At 38.5% G+C, this 20,048-nt stretch overlaps 1 protein-coding gene across 5 annotated transcripts in view; it reads left to right on the forward strand.

Moving 5' to 3' along the window:
- Nucleotides 1-5,429: 5,429 nt before the first annotated feature.
- The window catches only part of CRACDL (CRACD like), a 66,508-nt gene continuing 51,889 nt past the window's right edge, over nt 5,430-20,048 (forward strand). Inside the window, exon 1 of one of the 5 annotated variants that reach the window (XM_088052224.1) lies at nt 5,430-5,594. Coding sequence is in view for 3 of the 5 variants with exons in the window: in XM_088052220.1 (XP_087908346.1) it covers nt 15,219-15,244 (26 nt within the window). In the remaining 2 variants the exon portion in view is untranslated. Of the gene's footprint in view, nt 5,595-15,180; nt 15,245-20,048 lie in introns of those variants that run through there. The other 4 variants (XM_088052221.1, XM_088052220.1, XM_088052223.1 and 1 more) reach the window with 4 other exon arrangements.

Genomic DNA, 20,048 nt, shown 5'->3' on the forward strand with positions numbered 1-20,048 from the left:
ATCTGCTTTGTATAGGTGATGTACATTTGATTTAGATATTTGCTTTAATGTCCACAATACTAACGTTCTTGATAAATTTTATGTCAAGAACTTAGAGTGTCAATCAAGAATAAGATGGAATAGTAGAAATGTATGAAATATCTATGAATGATCATTTCCCTCTCAGCTAACTCTAGAAAGATTTAGAAAATTCACTGAGACCAGAACGAAATAACAAATATAAAATATTGCCTGAGGGTAAAAGCAGAATATTACTGCAAATATTTGGGTGCAATAATCAGCAGAATCAAAGAATTAAGACTTTTAAAATATATATTTGGGGAATTGATGAAATATGATCTAGGTGTAAGTTCCTGTTAAGTAGTGTACTACTCTCCCAGGAAAGTCCTCCTGGAGGGGAAATGTCATTTTACAACCACTTTAAGACAAGTCACCAGGGATTGAAAAAGGTATTGTAGAAACAACTGCTGGAAACTGGAGAGGCTTCTTCCACAGCTAATATGTGCATATATGCAGTATACATATATGAGAGAGTAGTGTTGGAATCAGTGTTAATGCCCTTCCTTCTCTCCAGGTGCTATTTCAGCAGACAGTTTGTGATAGTAGATGACCTATACAGTCATGTCCTCATTCTATGGAGGATGTGGTATCAGAAGTAAATTGGACAGTACCTTTTTCTCATTATTCCATCTTTCTGTATGTATTTATTGTGCCAGAGTCCTTCCTCCAGTGAAGGGAAAAGGAGGTGCCCTGAAGTTTGTGATGCACACCTGGTGGGAAAGACCTTTTCCGTCCAATTTTCTTAAGTGATAGGTGTCCAAAGCTTGCCTTACAAATCAAATGTGTTACAACATTTTTATGCAATAAAATCTAATCTGTCAAATGATCTGGATTGACTGTTAAAGAGACTAGGAAATGTCCTCAAAGTGCTTTCAGAATCCAGACCTAGATTAATCCTTTTTGCTATCTTCATAAAAGAATTTATTAGGTCTCTGGTTTATTTTTGCAGGCAAAGGCATGTTGGTCACAATAACGGGTTAAGCATAAACTTGCACATATATTCCTTTGTATATTTTTTTGTGATTGCCTGACTGCTCAACATTAACATACATATCTGAGTAGTATTTAAAGACAACATAACCTATACAAGTGCTCCTAATACTGAAATAAAGCAACTGTGTTGGTTTTAAGGAACAGGTGGCTTTAAAAAGCCTCTAAAAATAGTTTCATGAATAATGTTTTAAAAAAATTAAAGTATAAATATATATGTGCAACATAAATTTCAGGATTATCTTCCACAAGAGTAACAATATTTTTCAGTACATGTGAACTGATTTTAATTTGGAGGTCCTGGTTCTTCATTCCTTATTTGGCAGACAGCCACAGAAGTCATACCACCAATCACCAGTGTTAATGGGATTGCTTGCAAGTGATAAATACTGTAGGAGCAGATATAATGATATTAACTATTGCCACATTATGCAGTTATTAAAAGGCATATTGTACACTTTTCCCAGATGAGAGAAGATGATAATTTCATTATCCCAGAAGATGAAAGAGATTTTTGTTTTGCAATCATACTGTCATATTGATTTTTGTTTTTTTCTAGAAGATGATCACAAAACAGTTTGAGATATGTGATCTTGGTCTATAAAACTAATACCCAATCATCTAAAACATGAAAAGCAGATATTAGATAAACTTAGTACAGATAAAAGGAGTTATTTTGGGGAGTAGATATGCTGTGTGGAGGCCCATATAATAAGATGTAATTATTTAGTTGCAATAATGATGCTTTTCCATGTAACATAATGAAGAAGTCAGTAAAGAGGTGCTCATGTAAAAAGTAAAAGCAGAAGATTCTTAAGCAATTTGGATTTAAAAATTCTCCTCTTATGCAGACAGGAATAAGGGAATATGAGATTATAAATATCAAGATGTAATAAACCTGCTTTTTCTTGAGTACTCTGATAAAGTAATAGTCTTTTTATTAGGGTTAGACTTTCCTTAAGAAATGTTTTGGAAATGAAAACCTTAAATTTTTATGCAAAAATTCAAGGGGATCATGGAGCCAAAGGAACTTTTGTCAATGATGATGGCATATAGACTTCTGTCATCAGAAGTGACTTCTGACTGCAATTAATTGCTGCATAATTTTTGATGGTTAAGAAAAAAAAATTAAAGCAAGTATATGCAGAGAGCAGGACCACTGTAATGTTAATCCCCCTATATCTGCTCTAAATCAGAAACTGAAAGAAAAAAAACCAAAAAAATTAATTGAGTTTTCTGAAGTTTGAAAAGAATATGTTATATTTGACAATAAACTTGCTTGTTGGCAATGTCTATAGCAATAGCCCAAGAGGACTGGAACAGTGTTTGTTGGTTGGGAATTATATCCACTGCCCCAATAGTATATTCTAAAAACCTTCAGCTCATGACTGAATATTAAAGGCAGATAATGAGCTCAGAGTTTTTACTATTCTTTACTTTTGGTTGTAAACACTCTAATCTGTAATACATTTTAATCTTTTCAATACCCAGGAATTACTGTTATATATGCCCAGCCTGAAATGTGTTACACACTTTGTGAGAGTATCTATTTCCTCATGATGTGGGTTACTTGTGATTTTCTTGTCATTGCTTAGTTATAATATTTTGATTGGAAAGAGACTTACACCCAAAAAATCCATTTATCATTTTCTATATTTCTATTTTTTTCTATTTATCATTTGTTTGCATTTGTGACATTTATTTGCAACCGTGAACAACATTACACTTGATTTTTTTACATGTATTTGAATTACCTCTTACCACAATATTTTTACCTAGGAAAACCTGAAAATACAGTTTGTGGTTTTATAAAAAATAAGAGTATTTTAAATTAAACTATACTGTTATGACCTAAAATCATGTGGTTTGCATAACAAAGAAACCTATCATATTTGAAAAAGTATTCATGATAACTTTTAGACACTGGTTATAGAGCTGTTTCTCACTAAGTTTGCTTACCTGTGGCAATCGAAACTGTACCCACTACTCAGTAGAAGATATTTCACTTGAGCATAACTGGTTTACAGGGTTTGTAGAGGAAAGAATTCAGTATATCTGGCATCCTCCTCCTTATTATCTTTTCTGCATACTAGAAAAAGCAGGATATATGGATACAGAGTGGTATCTCCATTACAATATGACATCTGTTGGTCTCCCCTCATTGACCACTGCCATCATTCCATCTTTTCTTTTTCTTCTTTTCAGTCACTAATAAAACTTGAATTTTAGCAACATGTAATCAGAATTAAGATTCTGATGTCAATGGTCATGGTATGGGGTAGTCTTTGGTAGTACTACAACTGAATTTTTTGTTCTATCCCCTTAATTTCTTCTCAGACTAAATAGTCCTGTCGGTGTCAGTGTAGGCAGTGGAGTATTAGCAACATCTAATTAATTAACATCTAATCAGGCTATCAGCATCAGGTACAGTTTAGCATTTCTGTTACTCAGGTGCTTTTATATATTTATTTAATCTTTGATATTGTCAGTTACAATGATACAGTAGAATGGATAAGAACTTAGCATATATTCCATATTTTACTAGTTAATTTGCATTAGCATCTCCTTCCATATAATTTTGGAATGAACAGCCCTGCAACAAGAAATGCAAATTGATTTACTGATACAGAATGAAGGGTCTGTAAAGAAGTGTAATATTTTAATAAAAGAGGCTTTTTAATGTATATTGTACTCTTAGAGTAATCTTTCCTCTGATCTACTGAACTTTCACGCTAATTCCCAGCAGAGGGAGTAAGTGAAACGAAGATGAATGAATGATACATAACTTTGTGGTATTAACATGCACAGTTATCTGAACATGCGGAAAGATATTTCAGTTAGTTTTACATTTTGGATGCTTTCTAAACAGAAGAAAAAGAGCTTTATATGATGGATAAAATTTTCATATGACTCCAGTTAGACTGAATATATCAAAACACAACTTTATTTCATGACAAGGATCAGATTTTTTTATTAATAAACTTTGAAAAAACAAATTTGTAATTTGCTTGTAATTAAAACTTTATGTATGAAGGCATGGCCTGAGATGATGTTCGCTTCCAATCATTTTTTTTTTTACCTGACTCTTTAATATACTGTAATTAGATTTTTCTTTAGGCTGTCTCACATTTTATTTTTATTAAAATCCATGAAGCAGTTTAATAATTTATTTCAGCAGATGAAAAAGTCTAAGCTTAGTTTTAAGTTTTCTATCTTGTGCTTCTCATCTATGTTGTATTTTTGGTGCTTTTATTTCCTGAGGTGGGAGAAGAACAAACATTTTTTATCTTGAATGCAGCCTACACCCAAGCAATTATGTAGAGTACACAAAGCAGAAAACGTCTTTGTTGTCAGAACTGCAGTGCAACCAAGCAAGTGAACAATGTACTTCTCAGATTGGCATTACATGAGGGTATGTCTTTCCTGCACATAGAAATATTTCATAAAATCACTTTTGCCAGTATAGCGTGAATATTTTTAAAACAATGCTACTTGGCAGAAATAAAACCTATAATTGAATTTCTTTTTTGACCCACAGTGACTGCTCTGGAAGTAGTGTTGAAATGATTTTTCATCTTAAGAATGAAGGCTTTCCATTTTCATTTCTGCCTCCCTTATCAGTGCCTTGAGAAACAAGTAACCTCCACAGCATTTTTCACTCTAATGCTTTTGCCTTGGACTGCAAGGCAGTGTGATTTTGATTAATTTATCAGGCAACACCTATATTTTCTATCCAAAACTGCTGTCTTCAGAGTCATTGACTTTACACGGGTGAGACTCTTCAGAAAAAAACAAACCAAAACCAAAGTGCTTATGTTGAAGCAGAACGCAAAAGTTTGAGAGAAATTTACTGTAATAGATAAGATGCCGGAGTGGGGAGCTAACTACCCAATGTTATTTTGGTCAATTCTTCCAGTCACTCCATCCAGTCTTCCTTTCTCACCTCTTGCATAGAAGCTAAGTTTGAAACACCCCATTTGAAGATCCAAGAGCACTACTGTTCAGAAATGTAAGCAGCTTCAGCTAAACCCTGATACCACCTCAAGGACGCTGACTGTAGCTACGTGCTGCAATTACCCCGCCACCTCCAACACTCGCTCGAGAAAATAAACTGGAAATGGTTCATCGCTACGTTAAGCCGCTTAGGCAAGGCGAAAGGGGAAAGAAAAGCCGAGGCGGAAAGTTATAGCGGTGAAATCGCCCTTCCAGAGTGCCTGGTCCGCTCCTTCCTCTCACCCCCGTGTGGCTCTGTGGCCCGGCCGCGGTCAATGTCTTACCGAGGTGGAAAACACCTGAGCGCCGCACCCTGCCCGCCCCGGGGCAGCGCCGCGGCCTCGCCTCGCCTTTGGCCCCGCGGCCGCGGGCGGGTCCTGGCCGCAGGTGGCGGCGGGCCCGGGGAGGAGCGGGCAGGCCCGCGGGCAGGTGGCAGCAGGTCCGCGGCTCGGATGGGTCCCCACCACCCGACTCCGGCGCTCCCCGCCTCCCCCACCGCTGTCGGGCCGCCCCGGGCCGCTGAGGGCTGCGCCGGCCCACACGGGCTGCAGGTGAGTGAGGGCAGCGCGGGACCTGCCGGGCAGCGGCTCCCGAGGGCCGAGCTCGGACGCTGCCGTCTGGGGAGGCTGGGCGGCGGGCAGGACTTCGCTTCCTTCCCCGCGACTTCTCCTGAGGCTGTTTGTCTGCGAGCACAGTGACGGGAGACGCTTAACCTGAAGCAAAACAGGCGTTTAATTTAGAGGCCACATGCACCTAGTAGGACACGGGTTTCCATGTGCACGAACGGCTCCAACGCGACCAGCGTTTCCAGGGTTCTAGAAGGTGTGAATTGGATTGAGGTGAACAGGTTTGTGCTCCCACCAGCCCGGCTCCCTGCAGGAAGGCCGAGCTCAGCAGGCAGTGTTTTCTTGCCCTGAAAGACTGTGGCTTTTCCTCTCCTATTCCTCAAATATCTCTTAAAATGTTGACTGATCCTCTACCTTGAAATTAGCCATAAATGGTGCGACATTTCCCCCTATTTAATGTATTTTCGGACATGAGACCTGAAATACCACAAATACATTGTTCTTGTTGTTATGCTCACTTCTGTTGGCAAACTTTACTGTCCACAGGATATTTAGTGTATTGAATTTAAATTGCCACTGATTGTTCTTAGGTTACTGCATAGGAATCACTTCAGTTCAAAACCTTTTAAGAACACAATGAAATTTTAGTTGTGAAAACATCATATTGCCAGTTTTGCCATACAATTAGCTGAAAACCACCTTGTATATAAAGAGAAGTTTATAGGAACACCCTAACTAATTTTTGCATATTTTCACACTAGTTAAAAACCTCAGCTTTTTTTCTATAGCTATTTTAACTGTATTTAAATTGGATAAAGTAATGCATGTCTTAGGTTTTGTATCTGTATAAATACCAAAGCAATGTAAGTATTACTTAGAAGCATGCAGTGGACTGTATATTCCATTCTTTCTCTGAAAGTAAATTTTATTCCAGGTTGACACACAAGATCTTCCAGAAGCTTTTCCTGTTCTCTTATTTTGCCATTATAAATCTTAGGTACCATAACTATCTTCCATAAATCTTTCTTTGGTTGGACATCATGTTCTCTACTCAGTACTGTACATTCTTCTGTATTTGTCATCATTAAGAAGTTCATTTGCTTTATCACTCACAGATTATTAGCATCCAAAAATAGCAACCATGCATCAATGCCTGTTTGATGCTGTTACAAGGCTGTACGTCATTTTTGCATCAGACTAATTTCTCAGTCTTTGTAGCACCATGCCAATAAACACTGGGGCAACAGTCCTTTTCCATGCAACATGATATGGATTGTTTTTTTGTAAATTTTAAGTGGAACTGAGCTCTCATCAGCAGTTTCTACAGGGCAAAGATTAGATTACAGAAGGAAAAAAAATGTAACTTTATTACTGGCACTTGCCTTATAGCTCTTTAATCATTGAAAGAAGGCGGTTTCAGGGTTGGAGTTGGCTTATCATTAAAGAAAAGGGAGCAGGTGCATTTAGGCTTATCCAGTGATGAGGTAGGAACTGTCTGTGGTTGTTTATAGTGACGGGTAATTAGTTTGTCTATGTACAGACGTCAGAGTTTATAGAAAGTAGAAGGTCATGTTTCTTTGCTTTCACAGAGACCTTGTGAACTTAAATTCTGCTATGTTTTTAATTAAAAATGTTTTCTTTAGCATGTGCTTCTGGGTGTGTAGAGTCTAATTCTTCTGTTGGAAAAAAAAACAGCTAACCTGGCAGTGTTGCTTCTAAGGCAGTGGATGGGAATATGAATGTGTACTGCCTGCCATTGAGCTCTGCTGAGGAAAGGGTTCTGCTCACACTCAGCCTGTGGTGGTGCTGACAGCCTCTGCTGTCCTCTCTGTTGTGCAGGACATTAACAGCTGAATAGTACTTGGCTGTAGCCTCAGTACTTATAGTCATGACAAAAGAGTAGCAAAGAGGAGGAAAAAAAACATTCCTTAATAACAAGGACTGGCAGTGAACTGTTACTGAGGAACTGAAAATAGGATTGAATTATGGAAATGTCTCAGGCAAATATTTATTGCAGTAGCAAAGCTGTATTTCAGATTCACCAGGACAAAAGTGAAATAATCAATGTCTAACAATACATATACAAGTTCTCCCTGTTTTATGTGAAGATTTAATAAATGTTCATTGCCTCACAGCCCAGCTGTTCCACTCTTGATTTCAGATGTGTGTTTCCAGCAGCACAACCTGTCTTTGACTGGAGAGTATAACCAATAAACATTGTAGATAGGGACCTGCAGAGTACTTACTGTGAAGAAAGTGAAGGTGACTCTGAAGCCTATTGTTACTAGTGTCACAGATCTGTCATCCAGTGCCCTGCACAGCTGGAATGCATCAGTTCTCTTCTCTGTGGTCTTGCTTCACAACAGCAAGCTCAGGCTTTGGCCCATTAAACGTAGTATATACCCAGCAGTACACAGTTAATTTATCTTTCTGTTTCAGAAGCCTGGAAGTGCCTTTCTGCAATTGTAGGTGCTGATGAACTGCATATGGCTAGTTTGTTAAAGTCCAAAATACTAAAGGACATCCGCTTGAACATGGAAATCTTTGTTGGAAGGCAGTAGAATGAAGGCTGTACATGCCAGGATTGTAAGATGCTCTTAGAAAAAGCTGCTTCATTTCCCAGCTGTGCATGTACTGGAAGAGAGTTAAAAATCACAAGAGAGATGGAAATTCAGTCACAGAATGTAATTTGTTCAAGGTATTAAATATAGAGTCTTCTCTTACTGCAAGATTTATGGTTCTGTATTATTAAAGAGAGAGTATATGCAAAAAGGTCAGGAAATGAGACCATATACTTACCCGTTTTATTGTAGTGAGACATCTATTCATGGACGTTGTCACTTAAGGAAGATGGCTTTATCTGTACCAGAGAATTTCTGTGCATTGCTGCTTATCCTCAAGTCAGCAGAACTCCCTCAGAATTATTTGGGGTTTATAAGCTAGGGTCCTCTCAGTTTATGCTTTTGAACTGGCCAATAAGTGTAGAAATCTCTCCCCAGTGCCTTCTCAATGTGGTACTGCAGCCTTTCTGCTCCCATCACTACACATGAAGAGGGTTAAGCTAAGACAGGCTTATTAAATCTGTGTCATCTCATAAAGTCATTAATGGAAAGATCTTCCTTGTACAGTATCAAATTTGATTAACATTTTGGAGGTAGATGTGGGTAAAATGGTGCAATATAAGAGGCAAGGGGGTGTCTAGCTGCTCTGAAATACATTTAAAATGGAAAATTTTGAAATTAAACATGAAAGTAAACAATGCAATCAGTACAGGAATTCTGGAGTACTCCATTTTTTTGGTGTCTATGAAGAGTGCACATAGTGGGTTGTAGAATTCTGAGTGTAAAATGCCTACATCTGTTTGATGATTTATAACTGGATGAAACTAAAAGTCTTGGCAGCTTGAAACCAAGCAACTGGGTCTGTTGGCCCCTGAGAAAATACTGACAGCAGTCTGGGAGCAGAGTGTAAAATGTATTAGTAGATGTATCTGTGAAAATCAGCAGTGATACTTCTAGTGAAGTTCAGACTTAAATAATCATTGTCTTAATTTCAAGGGTACCATTTTACTGTGTTCATACCTCTTGCAAGTCCTATTACTCTTGATTCCTATACTCTTTATAGCCTCAAAGGGAGTCAACAGAATTCCTTTTGGCAGTAGTAGCTTATCCAGTAGTTGCAGGAATGTAGCAGAAAAGTGTCTTGGAACCCTTTAAACAGCAGATGGTGTATCTGCTTTTGTGCAGCACTTTTGAAATGCACCTTGGGAGCAAATTTCGCTGTAAACATTGGTGATGCCTGAAATTCTGACAAATTTTGAAATAATCAAGAGGAAGATTAAGTCAATGGCTCAGAGAAATATGCATCAAAACAGGTATAAGAGATAAAGTGGGACTTTTTTAGCAGTTTATCACCCTTGACTCTTCATGACCTTGAATTGGTCTAGTGAAGTGTAACTACAAGAGTGTTTACTTAGGGCAAATGGTTTTTTAGCCAGACTGTTGATGTTCAAAGAGAATGAGATAAAACAGGACACTAATTTCTTTGGTATTTCTTCCAGTGCATTTTGTTTCTCAGAATTCTCAGGTCCATGGCTCTCCATGCTCCCAGCTGCTTCAGAGCAGATTTCATCAGTCAGCTCCACGAGTATGGAAAACCTACACAAGTATAAGCTGGCACATAGACTCAGTGGTGTCCCCTGCCAGCTGGTTCTCTGGTGAAGTTTGTTGCTAAGTTAAGACAGAAGTAGCTTTGAAAAGAGTCCTTCAAGGAAAATTTCTTGTCAATACTTGACAGCACAACTTTTTTTTTTTATGGAAACACTAAATGATTTTAGGGATAATATCTGAGTTTACAGGCAAGACACTCCTGAGAGTACACAGTTATAAAAAGTGCTTCAGCTCACACTGCTAAGCTAAAATCCCCATAAACACTTTGTTTGTTCTATGGATAAAAAACCACAATAACTCTTCTTTGTTTTTTTAAAAGAAAAGGAGTTAATTTTTTTAAAAAGGCCATTTATTTTTAATGAAATTGTTTAATATTGCATCCTTGAAAAGCTAAAAACTAAGTGTGTTTTGGTTTGTTTGTTTTTTTATCTGCAGCACATAAAAGTTCTGGGCAAGGGAAAGAGGTTGCATTTTTACTCCTTTGTATCTTAAAGTGGTGAGTGAGATGGGAAGATTACACAGTTATCATTCTCCATGTCATTCTTCTTTTATCACATCAGCTTTGGCAACTCTGCTATTTAAAGAGAAGTAGAATATAACAAAGGAACTGCTTCATCTTCTAACTCATTGTCTAATACAATGCAATCAGCTGCCTGTATTTTAGAATTATGGGGTTTGTTTGATTTTACACTTGAGTAGATTTCTTTCCTTCCTAAAATGGAAAATATTCTAGAACTGAGCAAAGAAGCTATAAATACAATATAATGTGGAACTTAAAGGACACAGGGCACTGTATGCCATAAAAATTAGTAGCTCTTTTAATCTTACAGTTGTGGTATTCTTTCCTTAATATTGGAATCAGTATCACTAAGGTTTTTTCAAGGTATTGGGGGGTTGGGCAGACACAGGTGTTGGACTGTATCAGCTGACCATGGAAACACTCAAGACTTTCCATAGGTACTTAGACAAATGGGAGGTTAAGGAGGGAGAGACACATGATCTGTCTATCTGTCCTAACTAATTCCATTCCTAGAAGAAGAACAAATTGGTAGTTTCTGCAGCTTACAGGACATTTGAGTTGGTGTAGTGTTTAATGCATTACCATTGAGTCAACAGTTTCATAGGTAGGAGCACGATCCAAAACATCCCTGTGGCTTAGTTCTTGCCTGGTAAGACTACCAGGACGGAGAGATTCCAGATCCACATCACTTTGTGTGTTGCTCTGCAGTGGAAGGCCTATGTCTGGTCTATTTGAGGTCTGATTTTTACTTAATGATAAGTTAGCTTCAGAAAACTACAGTACAGAAAAACATCAGGAGAGGAAGTGAATTAATGTCTCTGCTTAGTGGTCTTAATCAGCATACAGAAGTAGAGAATGAATTAAGTATGTATGGGAGTATCTGGTAAGAGTTCTCCATTAGGCCTCGCAGAAACTTCAGACCTGGTTCCATCCTGTCTTCTGCACTGGTTGTGTAGTGTGTTCAGGCAGGCTCTCTGGTGTTTAGCAGGAACCATTCATGCTGGTTTGGTAGGTATTCACCTCAGAGTCACCCATTCTTCTCAGATCTTCTGAAAGCAGTCTCTTCATCAGAGAACATCAGAGTATCCAAAACTGAGGAGATTACTTGGTGGGGCTGGAAATCACAGAGAAAAGATGACAAAAGCATGTCCCCCCAGACATTTTATTTGATGTTTTCCTTGCTGGGTGGGGTGATGTTGAAAGTTTTAGCAAAAGACAAACAATGCATTTTTTAGAAATTTATATGTAAATGAAAACTGTGCAGAAGTAGTGTGGTGTTTAGAAAGACTATAGGTGGCAGCATCATAATAAAATAGAGTTTATTTGATGTTGTTAGTCAAACAGAAATCAGCCCTTAGTTTCTTCAACAGCATGTCATGAACAAAAATATAAGACAGTGTGGAGTAAAAAGAGCAGATGAGAAACCTGGAGTTGATCATCATTTAAGCAAACAGTTAAAATACACCAATCATTATCTTAATCTGTGTGATGTCAGTTTTTTTAAACATGAACGAACATGCAGATTTGCAGAGATCCTTCTCCGTATCTTGCTTGGTGCACTCAAGCTATCAGTGGTAGCTGAATTTTGCCACACTGGCACATAATCCAAGCAAGAAAAAGAAAATGCCAAAGTGCCATTCTAATTAGAACTGTTGTCTCAGGATTTTAAAAAGGAGTATTTGAAGACAAGTTTGTATATTTCAGTGAAGTGTCCTGAATTTTCCTAGGTGGCTAATGTCTTTGAGACATTGAAAATGAATGAACTAAAGGTTGATTTTTTTTTTTATGGAGTGGAGTACTCAACAGCTTATGAAAATGGAGCACATTTCAGGTATTTTAGATCTATCTTCCAAACATGAATTTTTCTAGGTTATCTCTGAAAAAGAAATCTGTTGTTGAAATAAGGAGGACAACATTTTTTACTTTTGTCCCTCTTACTTGCCATCAAGGTTTATAGGAACTGTTAATGGGGAGAATTTTCTTGTGTCAGTGTGTGCTATAATTTTCTCCTAGTATTGGTTTATGGGAGAAATGAGAATTTTTTTCCCTGCAGCCCAGGCAGAACTGTCAGACCCATTTGGCAGGGCACAGATTCACTTTCTTTCTTGTCCTAATGCATTCCCCTCAAATCACTCAGTCCAAAGTTAACAAAATGAAGTCATAGACTGTCTGGTCCATGGGTTTCTTGTTCCTCAGCAGCCTGCTTTATAAGATACTGTAGAGGTTACTGCTCTCAAATATTCAATTAAATGTGTACTTCTCTCAAAAGTTATTTGATACAAAATCATGGGAGCACAGGTATAGATTTTTTTTAAAATATTATTTTGTAGCCTAGCTCTTTTTCAAATCTTGTGAGATGGAAGTATGGTGCAGACTGTAAACTCATTTTGTGTAATTGTTACTGAACTGACTGATGAAGAGTACTGTGTTTCTTTATTTGGTTTATTCTTTAAAGTGAGGAGCTAACTGTACATCTGTGTTTTAAACCATTACAGAGTGCAGATTACAGAGTTCTGGGTAACTTGCATCAGTGGAAGGATGCTGGGGGTAAAAAAAGTCAAGTGTCACTGTGAAAATAATTTCTTCTTTCTAATGACTTAAGGTTCCCCTTTTTTGATTATGTCTACAAAACCTCTTTTACTAAATGCCAAACCAGTGTGAATTAAACTGCTTAACTATTTCTGCCTGTCTTGTGTCTCACACTGCCAGGCACTGTTGAAATTTACCTGAGCAGCTCCATAGGACTTCAGTTTGTTTGCTCAGAAATAGACATGAGGCAAGATTGCAAAGCTGAATATGCAGGTGTTATTTTTTTTTACCCAGCAGAGGGAGGAAAACACTTGCCTGTACTATTACTCTTGTATTTCTTTCTTTTATAAGTCAGTGTAATGGATTAGAGACATTGTACTTTAGTGTAAAAGGATAACAAAGGCATCACACTCAACAGAGGCTTTTAACATCTTCAGGGATAAATCCCAATCAACTGCAATAGGAAGGAGATACCTAACCTGAAAATCCTGCTGTGCGTGGTATTGGATAATGATTCCTATTGACTGCAAGTGATGGTTATCATCTCTATCTTTAGGTATTTAATAGCTGTGAAAACTTGACCCTCAATAACTATTTACCTAAAGAGTTGGTGCTTGTAGGGAGTACTTCTGAACTTGTGGGCTCTGGGTGTGCCATGTCTGTAGTATAGCTCTCTTTGGGAAAAAGCTGCATGTGTCATTTTCACTGTCTTTCCTTGTTCACATACCTTGATTTCAAGGAAAGGAAATTTGGTTCTGTGAGCAAAGAAGGCAGCTGTCATGTACCTTGGACATGCCTCACATCTGAACAGTTCAGGAAGATGCATCTAAACTACTGAACAGTGCAGGAGATGTTCCTGGGTCAGGCTGTCATTGATCTTGGGTTGTTGGATTCCTGGACACAGTGGTGGTTGGATAGGCTGGTGATGGTTTTCAACAAGCTGAGTGGATGTATTCAACCTCTTTTGAAGATCATGAGTATTTAGCAGTCTGGTTTCGAGCAATGTCTCTGGTGCCACAGAGCAGTTCTGAAAGTGTTTCACTTACAAGAGGAGATGCAGCTTGAGGCAGAAGCTCCTGGATATGGGCTGGACTGTATCAACCACATCAGGCAAAGTGATTTTGTCCTTACTCTGGCTGATGTCAGTAGGTGAGCATTTAGGTTTATTGAAGGGGAGGGGAAATTGGGTCTTCTGTTTTGATGATTTTTTAAAAGCACAGTCTATTTTCTGTGCTAGTCTGTGGACTTTTTATAGCATGGTATGAATGATTTGTGTTTGATCCCACAGCTAGAGAGAGCACTTCCAGTCTGTAGGGCAAAGGAGGTCATTTATGTGTTGCTGTGAAAGGCTGTGGGAGCAAATGCCAATTTTCTCACAGACACAGCTCACACTTCTCTTTACACTTTGGAGCTGGAGGTAAGGTCAGTGGGCAGCAGGGTGCTGACAAGAGTAGGAATTCACTGGAACAAATGAGTATTCATCCGGCTAACACTTATTTCTGTCATTTTTTTTTCTGTAAGATTATAGTCCCTAACTCAAAGACGGTCTAGTACAACACTGTTCCAACAGCTGCTGTAAGCAGAAGATATTCTGGGTATAATCGGACTCTGTACACTGATGACTGATCACACAAATCTGATAAATTCTTATGACAGGTTCTGTGGCTTTGAGGTTCATTGTAGAAGCCAGATTGTGCCTTATTTGCTGTTAAGGCTTAATAGAATTGCCCATTGATTTCTCTGCAGCCACGTCCCCCAAGGGATTTATTCATTCAGGGATTAAAATTGTTCCACGGTTGTCTGATCTGTTTAAAGCTCATGCCTTTCTCCTAATTGGAGACAGTGACCTCAAAAATAGCCAAAACCTTCCATTATCCTTATGTGGAAGAGAAAGGTGTACAAAAAAAAAAGTCAGATTCTAATTAATGAAGGCTCCTACATCTCTACTTTTGTATCTTCCTACTTCTGTTTGCTTGAGTCAAAAATGACTTGAAATATCTGTCTGATGAATTTGTTTGGAGTGGAAGGAAGCCAAGAATTATTTTAACAAATGTTTTAGCTTGACACTGAGTATGGAGGCTTAGTTTGCCAAGCTGGAAAAGTGAATAACTAGGCAGTTTTTGTGAGGCTTATGTAGGGTGTGGGTCATCTTGAATGTCAGTTCCAATCTGTGTTACGTATTTGTAGAGGAGCATATATCATGAATGAATTGACATGTTCTCCTCATAAGTTTCATGTTTCTCTGAAACAGCAGATAAGTTTTGAGAAACTGTGGCACATAGTGCAGTTAGCTGAGAAGCTGAAAGGACTTCAGGAAATCGGCTCCTGTGTGCTGGACCAAATTTCTGAGCTACCTGCAAATGTGTCTGGAGGAGTGTCGTGTTGGGTGCCATGATGGTGCGAAAGGAACGTGTCTGGTAAGCTGGGGTGCAGGGTTCAGTGAGGAGCATTATGGCTCCTGGGAAAGGTGGATGGAGTTGAGCACAGGAGAAGGGACCCTTCTAGCACAGCTCCTATGAGCACAGGGTCCCATGGCCTGGTGTGGTAAAGAGCTGTTGTACTGTCTGTGGCCTCTTGGCTGTAGAACAGGCTCACTTGCTTCTTTCGACAAGTGTGCCAGTGTTAATTCTTGCCACAGCTGTGAAAGTAATCAGCAAAAGCCACCTAAAAGTCAATCTGCTACTGCTTCCACTTTTGCATAGGCATTTGAGATCACAGTGTAATGTGTATGAATAAAGTTATATGTGGGCAAGACAGAACAAGGATCTGCTGCAAGATCAGAATTGGATTGTGTCCCTGGATTCACTTGAGATCTGAGGTGGTCAAAACCAGGCTTTTAGCTAATGTTAATCTGACGATGAAGCCAGGTCTAATCCTGGTAATTAAAAAAAAAAACAAAAACCAAACAAACCTTGATTCCATGGATGAAGTAGAATTCATTGAAGAGGATGGAGGCTTCTCTGAGGATCACTCCCTACTTTGTTCTGCTGCCAGTGAAGTGGTGCTCTGTCATTAGCCCTGTTTAGGAATTTTCTTTCAATAACTCTTCTTGCTTTCCCTTGGACTTCTTGCTGCCTTTACTACTGTTTTTCCTGCAGAGTTTCTCCTTCCTTGCTTTCTTCTTTTCCACAGAAACATCTCAGCCATACAAATACCTGCATTTGTGATAGCAATCTAAAGGGACACCTCTTCTGCCTCAGAACATTGGTTGCTTCTTTGGACTTGCCATGCATCTATAGATGATGGTTCTGCTGTTTTCATTATGTTCTTGGATAAAGAAGCTCTTGTTGCATTTTGCACTTGCTTTGAATTGCTTCAGTAATGCTTAAACCAGTTGTAACAATGGGTTATTAACTTGAAATTTTACAGTGGAAGATGATAGGAGAAAATGAAGCATATTTCTTTCCTAGAAGCAAGCTGAAATCATGGGATTGTAATAATATACTGCATATCTGATATTCTAGGATCCACAAGGGGGCTTCAACCGTTGAACAGGCAAAGTTCAAAGTATTATGACACTGAAGGTTAGTCCATTTCAGAGATACCTGAACCAAGTAAATGGTCTGGCTCCTGTGAGATTTGCATTGAGTCTGCACTATACAGAAGGATAATAGTAGCTGGCCTGCTGTTTTGACAAAGTTATGCTTTTTAAACTGGTTACCAACGCTTGTGTAACTCAACATTGTTAGCACAAGCATATGAGTGTTCCTATTTGGACTCTGATGGAGTGCTTTAAGGAAGTGCAGTCTGCTCTAGAGTAAAGAGGTTGTTTCCATGACCTTTCTCATGGTGAAAGGATTTTTTTAGCAATAGCTAATCCTGTAAGTCTGATATGAAATGATTCTGTGGGCAGAGAGCACTATAAATTGTCATGCATACACAGAAGATTTTTGTTCAATTTTCTTGAAACATTCTCTGCAACTCTTGCAATGAGCCTGATGTAGAAAGTTTCTTAGGGCAAAATATTGACAGACCGTAACTTTAAAATCAGATTCTGTAGTTTTTACTTACATTCCCTCAACAGTCTAGTTCAATAACCAGCTTTGCAGTTTTATTCTGAATGAGAGTCAAAAACTGTAGCTCAATCACAACAAAATGAAAGGACCATGTGTGCAGATAGGTACATCTCAACTTCCTGTTGAAGTCCTTAGTCATTTTGTATCTATAGATGATGGTGTGGGAATCTCCAGCAAGGGCTTCCTGGTTCCACCTCTACAAAATGAACTTGCAAATTCTGCTGAAAAGTATTTAATTGTTTTTTCAACCACATCTGCTCCTAAACAGCACTGCATTTGTCAGCTGTATTTCCATAAAATAGTCTCATTTCCTCCTAGCTTTTTGTATCTGACTAGTTGTTATTTTAATAGCCTCTATTTCTGAAGCATAGGGAAAAATAAAAGTGACCAATCTAGTTTTCTTCATAGTATTTATAAGTGATTACACCACTTTGTTTTCTCTGTCCACTCTTCAGTATGGAATGTGGCTGGAATTTACAATGGCACTGAGCATCCTCCTAACTCTGTTCATTTGGCTATTAGAATTAGACTGAAGCTGAGTGCTTGTATTAGCTCAGCCCAAGAGTCTGCTGTGATGTTATTAAAACTTTTTACTCCACAACAGTCTGTACAGTTTGTAGTGATCTGGAGACAATATCTGCATTAAAAGGTTAGGTAAGGAAGCAAAAGCCATTTGCTAGTGAAGGGAAGATTGCTACTAGTGATAGGAACGTGCAAATGGTCTACTTACATGAGAAGGTTCATTATCAAAATGATCTTCAAGTTTTAGCTGGTCTTTGTGATGTTTCTTGTTACTCAGCTACTTTGCTTAGGAACAGCAAATTGCCAAATACTGGGTGAAATGACTTCAGTTTTAAAATGTTTTAATTAATTATATTGGATGTGTAACGCCTGATAACATGCTGTGTGTTAAACCAGAACGCCCTGGCAATTTTGTGCAGCCTGCTTATAAGGAGCATTATTTACTTTGCTGAGTCAAAGCAGAAGGTTGAGTGTGTCAGAACCAAAGTCCATTGTGCAGCTGTAACCTGCCTCTTGTATGTGAGGTAGACTCAATTACACCATCACAAGTTATTCATCCTTTTGTTCCCCCACTCAAAGGACCTACAAGTTACACCACCTGCCAAAGTTATGAGCGACTGAATGTAATGAAGGAAATGAATACAAGTATCAGTGTTATCTCTAATAAAATATCAGTGGCTTACAGTGAAAACCAGAAGGGTGTGCTGCATAAATCAATGCTGATTTCATGTAGCTGTAAAAGTGAAGGTATAAATTGTTTATGTGCAACTGTCAATTCTAAGACTTTCAAAACCAACTAAAATAGGAAATTACTTTTTCCTGGGCTTACAAGTCATTGGAAAAAATAAAAGGTACTTAAGTCCCATTTTCTTAAAGACACTGTAGAATTTTACATTTTATTCCAGATTAGGAAAGTAGTTTGCTCTGCTGTGTAATTACCAAATCATGCAATATTAAGAACTAGATCACACCCAACTTATTTTAAAACAGACTATTTAAAAACATACCATGTAGTTAGTATAGCATGGAAACAGAAGATATATTTAAAAAGAAGGATGAACTTTTCATCTTCTGTTTGAATGTTCAGACGACTTTCTGGGTATGTAAAGGCTTTGTTTTCCTCAGTTTTCTTTCCATTCTCCTTTCTTTTTGATATCAGTCTTTCTTACTAGTAGTAAGACTAGTAGTCTTTCTTACTTCTAGTAAAACCCAAGGAAAACCTGGACCAGAAGTAAGCTGAAGAATTGGACCATGTGCAGAGAGCTGCCAGACTTGTATACCTAAAACTAAAAATTGTGGCTAGGCAGGAGACTAAGAAAAGGAGATTATTAAAATAAACTGTATTTGTGGAAATTTTTCATTGTTTTGCTTCAGAGATTATGTGCAGCAGCATGGAAGATGGTGCCTGTTTCTTCTGTTCTGACTTCTGCCTGGCAGCTCCACATACAGGCACACGGAATCCAGTCCAGATGGGCTCAGCTCAGTGCTGGTAGTAGTACTGCCCTCCTGCTCCAGTGATGGCTGTAAGGAAACATAGGAGATAGATGGCAGTTCTGTGAGTGTTTTTTGGGGAGCACTGAGCAATTGGGAACTCAAGTGGTTGCCCTTTGAATCATCAGAGTAATGGCATAGGCACATGTGTGAGGACACTGGTATCACTCTGTGTTGCACAGGGTCTTTTGGCTCTTTATTTCTCTTGAAATTGCTTATACTTTCTCTAGACATTGTCCTTCAATAGTAATAGAACTTTTATGACTAGTCATGAAACAGTAAAGATTGTTGAAACCAGCCTAGAGCGGATGCAGTTGCACCATCATAAATGTATTCAGAACATACTCATACACACAGAGTGAAATGAGCTACACTGGTACTTCGCAATGCTAGATTAAAGGTCGGACTTGATGGCCTCTAAGATGTTTTTCAGCCTAAGTGGTTCTATGATTTGTGCCTAAATACTGTATACTGAGAGCTGCATAGAAGGCCATTGTTTCTTTCTGTAGCCTTCACATCCCAACCAGCCAGTGTATGTTTAGGGTACTGTACTGTATTATGTATATTATAATGGGTTGCTTGTATGGCCACTGGGTGTGTTTGCATCAACTTCAGCCTAGATGGAACAAGATCTGTGAACATGCAGAAACATGGACTGCAGTGCAGGCTAGACAAACCTTCTGAGGACTGATGATGCCATGTTGCTCTCTTTTCCTTTTTGCTTTTATAATCCAGAGGTGCATGTCTCCAGCCTAAATAATCTCACTAGATAGTGTGAGCTATTTAGCCTTGAAAAGGGAAAAGAATTCTTCGTTCCCCATCTCACAGCTCCTTTTCTCAGGAGATCCTCTCTTAGTTACCATGGATATGCAAACTGGTGCAACAGTCTTCCTATCCTTTATTCATACACCTACTAACATCTGTACCAGTGTAAATTTCAAATATAGACCTGGCTTGTGCTGGATCTGGCTAAATCTGGAGCAGTTTTACACATTTCTTTTGACACATTGGTTTTGGCTGGTCGTTCTACCTTTTTGAGCAGATGTAGCATTTCATAACTTGTCACTGAATTTTTATCCTTCCATTCATGATGGTGACAACCAGAGATCTGATTGTGAACCACCAACGTGAAGCATATAAAGAAGCTTGGGAATTTGAAGAAATCTGTTTCTCAGCACCCCTCCCTTGAGCA

Source organism: Pseudopodoces humilis, chromosome 2 (genome assembly GCF_049639895.1).
Source record: "Pseudopodoces humilis isolate 2021_Gansu_Grassland_sample_001 chromosome 2, ASM4963989v1, whole genome shotgun sequence".
In the NCBI taxonomy this organism is placed as follows: Eukaryota; Metazoa; Chordata; class Aves; order Passeriformes; family Paridae; genus Pseudopodoces; species Pseudopodoces humilis.